Source organism: Dreissena polymorpha, chromosome 1, assembly GCF_020536995.1.
Source record: "Dreissena polymorpha isolate Duluth1 chromosome 1, UMN_Dpol_1.0, whole genome shotgun sequence".
NCBI lineage: Eukaryota > Metazoa > Mollusca > Bivalvia > Myida > Dreissenidae > Dreissena > Dreissena polymorpha.
Genome location: NC_068355.1, coordinates 159863444 through 159873211, shown reverse-complemented (window position 1 = coordinate 159873211; position 9768 = coordinate 159863444). Strand labels below are relative to the sequence as shown.

Here is a 9768-nt window from a genome sequence, read left to right as displayed (position 1 = left end):
GACCCCCGGGTCGCTAATCGGACACCATATCCATTACACCACGGCGATTTTTTAATTAAAATTAATTTAAACATCATACTTTGATTACTTGTTTCGAAGCAACCCTTAAGATTTTGTGTGGGCTGTGTTGTGTCAAGGTCATTGTTACTCAGACAGGCAAACAGATTCCGTTTAATCTCTCAAGAACCAATTTAGTTATTGTAATTCAATTTCATTCTTAAATACCTTATATCCAGACCTAGATGCAGATTGTTGGTTTGTGTCAACATTTAGTCACGTTTAGAACATTTATAAACACTGTTTATGCTTAATAACATTAAAACAAATTAAGCTTTTGTGATTAATGGATGGGATCAAGATCATCGTAACGAAATAACAGGCGGTTTGCGCTCGATGATTCAAACACTAATAAGCCGATTGTACTGTTGGGTGTTATCAATGTCTGCAAAAATTAATGTTTGGGTAACTGCAAAGAAAGTTTGATTTTGATCAATTTTAAATTGCTTGGTCGCAACAATATCTTACGTGAATTGGCTGATTATACACAACTATGTTGTTTAAGAATGAAATCTATTTAATTTTATTCTTTTTTTTACTGGAGCTTTTTAGATCCAATGTTTACATTTATCAATATAAAGCATTTATTGACAAACTTCAATACATACCAAAATTTGTGGAAAGGTCTCTTTGAAAATAAAATTAAAGAAAGTAAAAATAGTAGCCGTCAACTGGGCGCGAACCACTGACCCCTGGAGTAAAATCGATCGCTTAGACTACTCGGCAATCCGTGCTCATACAATGAGTGATGTATTTTATACTTTATATAAGCAATCCTCGTAGTATCACGAAATATAACTACAACGAAAATTTGCGAATCTGAAACAATTTTTGTTTAATTTTGTCAATTTACCAAAACGTGAAAAGGCCCCTTTAATATATGTATTTGCCATCAGAAAAATAAACTTTATGAATATTTTTAAAAATGAGTTATTCCAAATGATTTCTTTTCCGATGTTTGTGATGTTTTTTTTACAATGACCTTATTCCAAACTTTTAATATTTCTTTTTGCATCGCCGATAGAATTTTTAGTGAGTTTATATCGACATATTTGATGGGATTTTTTTAATTAAATGGTTACGATATTTTTCCAGAGACGTACTGTATTAAGTGGTTATGTTTGAATTAGGTTGATGTCTAAATTGTTTAATCCAGCTAACGTTAGGACCATCCAAAAACCTTTCTATATCAATCATTATAAAACAGCTATGTGTATATTCTTGTAAAATTTAATCACCTTTTAATCATGCAGGGTTTGTTACCCCATTTCAATATGAGCAAAGTTGTTTTTTAACTTTTAATTGTACAACCTTTTATCTTTCTACAGATTAAAATGTGTATATTATTTTTGCCAAAATATATTATTCGATAAGTGCAAAGTTATGCTATTAATAAGATATCCCTTTTTTTTCATTTATATTAACAGTATTCAAATTCCTGAATTGTATTACAGATATTGTATTCAGCCGTTGTATTTGTATTGTTGTTTCTCGGTTTCCAAAGTAAGTTCGCGCTTTAACACTACTAATCAGACTTTTAGGTCGACACAAGTTTACATGTATGATTTGTGCACCTTATTTCATAACAATGCATCTTATGTTATTCAATTTAAAACATGATAGAGCGGCGAATGTCTCAAATGTGTCAGTGCAAAAGACAGTAATAATTCGTTCAATATTTACTTCAAGGTTATATTTTAGTTAAACATATAATAACGTAATAGCTGTTGATATGCCAATTTAGGGTACGGGAATTACTATTTGAAACAACTCTTTTCAGATTGTGGTATTTCGGTAAATGATCAAGTTCGCAAAACCCAAGCTGTGGTTTACATTTCTACGGGCCAAGATGCGTCTAAAAATGAAAACCCATGGCACGTCAGTTTATTTGCGGTGCGTAAACTTGTATAGCATTTTGCATGATTAATTCGTGTATACGAATAATATATAAGTATTATATCTTGATACACTTTTAATTGTTATAATAAATCAAGATCTTGCTTTTGATTTAACGGTGTTGGTCAATTGCATGTAAGCTTTTATTAAATCAATGAAATGCATGTGATTTTTATAAAAACAAAATTTGAAAACAGGAATGTTCATGATGTTTTAATTCTTAGTTATACAATTCTCTAATTAGTACAACGATTTTAAGGTTAATCATGGGTTATTTATTTTGACAGCCATGACTTATCAACCGATATTGTAGTAATGTGTCGTTTGGTTGCCTTTATCTTAGAAAGGTGAAACGTTTTGTGGTGGGTCATTGATATCTCAGAGGTTTGTAGTGACTGCAGCCCATTGCATAACCGACCTTAAAAAAGAAGACGTTAGGATCGCCTTTGGTAAGCAAATGCATATTCATATACTACGGAGCAGTACCGGTAAAAACTTTACAAACGAATGAAGCTAGATACCACAAAACAAATGAATTGCAATTCGCAGATGATGTTATTTAAACGTTCACAATTATTGTTCATTTTTATAAGCACGTGATGTTTATTTACAATTCAATGTTCAACCACCAAGCACACCTCCCATTACCATATACAAATTGTTAACGTATAGTATCAAACAAAATACAACATAACCCAGAGTTAATCTAAAACAATGGAATATTTTTTAGAAAGAACGGTATTTTATTATCTAATACAAATTGGAAATAACACAATTATTTTTGTCAACCACTGACCATTATTTATCTGTAGATTTATGCACACATTCAAACATCACGACGATAATATTCATGCATCGAATTCTCGAGGTGTGCTTGTTTATTTGCTAAAATATCTATAGAAATAAGTAATTTCCCGTTATTATCGTTTTCACAGGAAGTTTAAATTGTACAGCACCTGCAGATTTAATCCGAGGTACAAAGTCCATCACTATTCACCCTCGGTTCAACAAAACTGCATTTTACGACAGTGACATTGCCTTGCTGGAACTCAACGAGGCCGTCCAGTATAATGACTCAGTGCGTCCAATATGTGTCCTAGATTATTATAAGATTAGAAGACTAATGGCTATTCCCAGGCATCCGAATGGAAGAGTTTCTGGATGCGGAATGTTGGACGAAAAAGGCAAAAAACCAAATGTTCTTCAGGTGGGTAGTTATAGTAGCTTAAATATAGGTGTCGCGCAAGTGTGCGTAAAAAAAGTAAATGCAAATAATGTGTACAGTTGCAAAATATATGTACAACGCCGCTCTGAGAAGGAGCGTTGTATGGCATAGCATCTATTCGTTTGTCGTCGATTTGTTAATTGTTTGGTAGGTAATTAATACGTAGACACTATATTTTTCCAAACGTTATCGGAAGAACGTGATGACAATATCGCACATTGATATGATTGTTTCTTGGGAGGACCCGTATTGAAGTTAACAGGTCAAATATAAAAGCCATAGGGGCTTGTAGCATACTAGTGAATTCATTTCCGTGCGACGTCTTAGAAATGCTCTGATCTATGATCATCTTAATTTGTATGATAGTGTTTTGATGCATATCTTTAAATCTATGAGAGGTATCAACTTTCCACTTCAGTACTTTCATATTTTATAGTCATTTAATTTTTTGTGATAATAGAGTAGTTTAGAGGAAGTGCTGAGTACATGTACACTCAAACTGCCATACAGTGCTTACCATGGACACGTTTGTTAATTATGCTTATCAATTATTTTTATATTTTATAGCATATTGTTATGCCGTACACGGATAGAAGAATATGTAAGGAAGATTTGGAAACTATACCAAATAAAAACTATACCTTTACAAAGAACATGTTTTGTGCAGGCCAGAAGGTAAGTAATACTGTAATTTAATTGGTAATTTATTGTCCTGTTACATTTATCCAGATCATTAGTGTTTGCTTTTTTAAGGGACGTTAGCATATAACCGCCGCTTTGTGCGTAGTGTATAGGGAAGTTTAGGGAGTAATTAATCTTTAATATCATTTTTCCCATCATAGACATTGCTTTTAAGGATCCCATACATTGACACAGCGCATTATCAGGGCACAGTTTCACTGATATTCCTGTTTTATTAGGTCATCATAAATTACAAACCATTTTTAAATTGTGCTTCTGCTTCAGAAACGTCTGGTTGGTGACGTTTGTAGGGGCGACAGTGGTGGTGGTTTCATGATGGAATTAACAGGCATGTTTCAGTGGGTGCTCGGTGGTATTGTCTCCTTTGGGTTCATGTGTGACGGTCCTGAACACTACTCATATTTTACCAGCGCGGGCAAATTCTACAACTGGATCAACGGCATTGCCAAATTCACTGATGAAAAAGTCAACCTTGACTTCCTGAATGAGTGATTGTATGTTCAACATAGAACATATAATCTTGGTCTGAAATTTGATTGATGGCCTTGTGTTTATTATACTTCCTGTAAATAAAGTAACATTGAATTTCTCGGCTTGAATGACACCTTGTTTTGCTAACTTGTCCAACATTCGTCGATAAAAACTTATTGTAATGCATTCATATTAATAAACTGCATCAGTAAAATGTGTTCATTCGCAAACCGACTCACGAAGTTAGCAAAACAAAACAATAATTGTTATTTGCGTATAAATACAATTATGGACATTGTGTTTGTTTTACATATTAAACTAATACAACTCCATTCGTTTTTGTATAGTTTTGCATTATATCTTACTTTTATTGCAGCATTTCTTCAGTATTGAAATTTGTTAATTGTTTTAGTTATTCTTTCTATTGACATCTCGCCTGGACGATTATCGCTACGCCCACATAGTCACGTGACTAAGCGGTTAGAAAACCTAGACAAGCCAACACCAAACTGGATTCTATGCTTATAGATTGCCTATAGATTACGCGATATTCCGGCTGATTTTTATGGACTTTTTTCAAGCCTCTACCACTGGTAAAAGGAGGTTTGGGCATAAATTTATTATGCAAATGCAAACAAAGATAATAAAGAACAGTAGCTATATACTACTAGCTGTTACTATGTATTATGGTGGTATTAGTAATGAATCAACTTCGCTACACATGTATTTTACCATGTTATTCACGCAAATACTAACGAAACATTCTGTTCACATGTATTTGACAAGCATAGCGCTTTATAACTGGAATTTCGCTAAAGGTTTACACGCTTTCGGACACCGAGCGGGTACAGAAATCCTCCAGGTTATTACGTATAAATGTGATATTTATAGTATTAAATATTGCTTATGCGACATGTATCAATAATTATAATTGAAAGTTCAGAACAACAAAAAGGTGGCATAGATAAGTTTTCATTAAAATTAGTAACATAAAATAGTTTTCACTTTTTTCTGGCATGAAAAGCGATCTATAACGTTGATTTCGTTAAGTTACAGCAACACCAATATTCCCTATTAGTTTACATATACACGTGATATAATTCATATTTAATATTGCTAATATGACATTTCCAGTTTCTGAAATAAATTAATTTTCTATAAGGGGGATTATGGTAATTTTGGTAACTCTACACTTTGAAGCTTCCACTCGCACTTGTCAAGACCACATTTCCGCGTTGGAAGTTGTATAAATTAAATTCCTCTAACTTATCTTGATACCGACTTTCCGAGTTACAAAAATCTTATTTACGTCGCTTCATTATAATTAATTTTCTATATATTTTCGAACAAAATAAACGAAACTCGTTGAATAAATGAGCACTATGCATTCGGCTTGTCTAGAAAATGGCGGACAGGTGGTTAGCAACCGGCGCGCACGATTGGTCGATCGATATTTAGATAACTATCTGACAGTTGGCGAGATGTCAATAAGTATTTGTTATTTAAGCCCATATAAATAAATCAATCAATATATATATTGATTTTCTTGTTTACTTGCTAACCGGTGTACCCTTCAGTTGTTTTAATAAATAATATGCTTTCCCAATAAGATACATCAACTGATTACACTAATAAAGAAATTGTTTAAAGAACGTTGTTATATTGGTTAACATTATTCCCGAATATTGGTATTTGACAAAAAAGTCAGGGTGTGTAGGAGGCAGAACATTTTTAATGTTTACTATACAAAACGTATTTCCAACGTATATATAGAGAATACTAGGTTAGCGTTGAATACAGAGAAGTTTATGTTGCGAGGCTTAGAACGCCGGGAGCGCGAGCCTTGGCGAGCGCTTTCGGTGTTCGAGCCGAGCAACATAAACTTCTCTGTATTCAACGCTAATCCTAGTATTCTATTTATCCCATCGAAGTTTTACTAAACAAGATAAATAATTAACAAACGTAGCATGTTTGGAAACTTCAAAAACAATGAAACACAGCGAACGATTGTTTGTTTTTGTTTGTTATGAACTGCTAACACCTGTAAAATTCAAATAATAGTTCGAGAATTATGTAAAGAAATAAACGATAATAGAGATATCAACAATATTTATTGTTTACGAATATTTCAAATAATTTAATACCTTTAACAAAAACACTTGCTATAACAAAACACTTCAAAATTAACAAAAATGAAATATACTAGTAATACATATGCGTAGTGATATTGAACATTTCTAATTATAGAGCAATGCGCAACACGCGTGTAACATATGCGGTCATGACCTTTACTGGTCACATTTTCAAAAAAGTGGAGGAATCAAGATAAATAAAAATGTGATGCTTGGCACTGTTTCGTTCTTTGTGGATTTATTTATGTGTATTGTCGTGTTCGTTGCGAGTAAAGTAGTTGTGAACATGGAAGTTGGCAATGTGAAATGTTGCTCCGGAAAATTGTGATTGAAGCGAGCTAGCAAATTGCTGTTGGAAGCTGATCGGGTTGTGGGGTGTATTGACATTTTGCATCTCGGGGCAGTTGGACGTTTGAGGGATGGAATCACAACTGTCTGTGGTAGAGGTAGCAGTATGGGCTATACGAGATGTAGAGGCGGTAGAGCTGCTGATGTTATTTGCACGTGGAGTGTGACAGGCAAGTATGTTTGAGCATTTTTTTTGTTGCTCTTCACTGACACAAGAATAATTAATAATCGACTGCACATTTTTATGCCCAGTTATTGCCATAATATCCGTTGGTGGGACATTGTGCTCCCTCAGTTTTTGAACAAGATGTTTCCGGGTAGAGTGGTTTGTTAATCGTTTGTTCCCTTGTAATCCAGCATCATTTGCCATTGTTTTCAACATTTTTCCCATTTTGTTCATCCCAACCCTTTGTCTGATAAACCAAGTAACCTCTCCCTCACCACTAGTCCCGGAAGCATCTTTTCCAAAAACTGTGTTCGGTGCCAAAAAGAAAGGGTCTTCGGGTCCCGAAAAACCAGTGGGCCGCTTCTGCGAATACAGTTTATAAATTTCAACAGGGTTTCTCAAATCATTTTTTCCAGTTGAAAACATCTTAGGTGTCACTCTTCGCACATCTGCCACATTTTCACCCGTTCTGGTTTTTGTCTGCCGTTCGTTATAGTCCAAATATTCTGTTCCATCAACAGCAGCTTGCAATGTAATGTCACCCCATCTGTATAATTTGCAATTAATTGTGTTAAAAATTAACATCAGTTTGCAATTTTGAAAAAAAAGACCCTAACATCTCAATATGGTAGGTTTGGTGTCAATGGGGAAAAACTAGAATAGTTTAAGTACTAAAATTTGATTTTAGTTGTGAAAAACAAATTATTTTGGCCATTATTGCGTTTATAAATAGTAAATTCATTTTTTTAAACATATTTCTTGTATATAAATGGCGGGTAAATTAAGGAAAATGTAAGTGTTGCAAACAAATGTATGGCATATTTGTGCTTGAAACGTTATCAAAACAAATCAACACCTGGTTTATAATGTTAATAACTATTTTATTTATGGCTATTTAAATGATTTTTCCATTTTTCAGATTGTGGACAACTTCAACTTTATTACCTCAGATTGTACTGCTCTTTAGTGCCTCTTAGGCCAAAGTGCAGACAGTTGTTGAGCCAAAGAGTGTTCACCAGCGCTGTTGGGCTGTGAGATCCAAGGACACCTTTCTGCCACATGACTTCAAGCTCCCAATCGGTTAGTGGTGCTGCTTCACATGGCCTGTTCCCTTTACCCTTATGTAAAAAGTTTTATTGTTTGTTTGTTTCTTCTTTTTTTAAAGGTCAACAAAAGTAAAACAGCTCTTTGTTTATTTTGAAAAAATATTTGTATTTTTTCATACCCGCACGCTAATCTTAATTTTTGGGAATTTTTCATCTGGGAATTGGGAAAATTAATCTCTTTTTTTTTCGAAGGTACCTTTTATGGGTGCCTAATTAAAGAAGAAAAAACATAGGTAAAATACAATGAATGTTAACACATCTTAAGGGGACTTTGTTTAAATAAATTGACACATGAATACAGAAAAATAACATACACATTTTGTTTTGATTTATTTAATTGTACATTATGTGCTACATGTAATGTACCCATCATCAACTGCTTCATTTTTATTATAACATAAACAATGATCATAATTGTCACAGTTGTTTATTATTAGTTATTTAATATTTTCTCGCTCAAGGCTTAAAAAAACAATAAAATCAGATGGGTCAGGGTATATTACTTTTTTACTTGGACTACAGTACTGTAATGCTTATTGGAAAAAATCCTGGAAGTTTGAGTGTGGGTACCCACAATTTTTTGTCTGAACATTTATGGCATTATGGATTACCTGTTTCTTTAAGCTTTTTTCTTGTCATTATAGGTCTGTCTAGTCAGAGAAAATTGGGGCCCACTGCCAGCCATTATCGAGTATGGAAAACGATGCCTCTTCAGTTTTCTGTCAAGACTGCCAAGGATGCCTCGAATACTAGTGGGCTCATACTCGGTGCAATTGGATTTTTGAAGTGATAATATGAAGGTGGAAATGTAGTCGTCAAGAACATCAACTTCAATATGGTGCATTTCTCTGTATTCGCCACGCGATGCAAGGAAACGTTTGAACTTGTTGGTGTCGTTCAAAGTTTTTTTGGCCGTGTTTTTATTTTCTTCATTTTTGATGAATTGTTGAACATCAGAAACATTTATTTATTTAAATTCATTTTGAACCAAGGGACTTTCAAGACTGGAATTTGGAGTTTCATTTGTTTCAAAACTTTGATCATTAATTAAAGGTTGGCCACCTGCTAAGTTATTGAGCATGGGATCTGCACAAGGTGTAAACTCATCAACAATTTCAGCTGCATCAAAACCAAATTCGTTTTTAAACTGTTCATAAGTCATTTCAACTGGTTTAACTTGTTCTTCACTTAAATCATCCCAAACAATATTGAAACCATATGTGTTTTCAGACATTTTACTTACAAATCCTGTTTATTTCAATGTGTATCCTTATTTATTTATTTTTCAATAAATTTTGTAGCAGACAACTTTTTACTACAAACTGAGCAGGTCCGTACAAAATGTATTTTTTTATTTAAATAAAAATAACATAACACAATTCGTGTAATTTTATATTTTATTTCAACATTTCTTTTGATGAATATGTCATATATATTTTTTTCTGCAAAATATGCACATTTTCTTCGAATGGATGACCTTAAAAGTCGATCGATGAATCAAACAATATCGACCTAATTTTAGCGCATATCGCATGACGTCATTTGAAAAGTAGTCCGTGCACGCGACAGGTATATTCCACAGTGTTGAAGACAGACAAGTATATCCCACAACGTGTTATACCGTCAATGTCGCGGTGAAAATGGGATAAAACATTGTCCAATCAC

At 33.6% G+C, this 9768-nt stretch overlaps 1 protein-coding gene across 1 annotated transcript; it reads left to right on the top strand.

The window, feature by feature from the left end:
* Positions 1-1928: 1928 nt before the first annotated feature.
* LOC127861907 (prothrombin-like) lies at positions 1929-4510 on the top strand. Its single transcript, XM_052400666.1, has 4 exons — positions 1929-1935; positions 2889-3160; positions 3746-3853; positions 4145-4510. The coding sequence occupies exons 1-4, from the start codon at positions 1929-1931 to the stop codon at positions 4370-4372; spliced, it is 615 nt and encodes a 204-aa protein (XP_052256626.1). The 3' UTR covers positions 4373-4510.
* The last annotated feature ends 5258 nt before the right edge of the window (positions 4511-9768 follow it).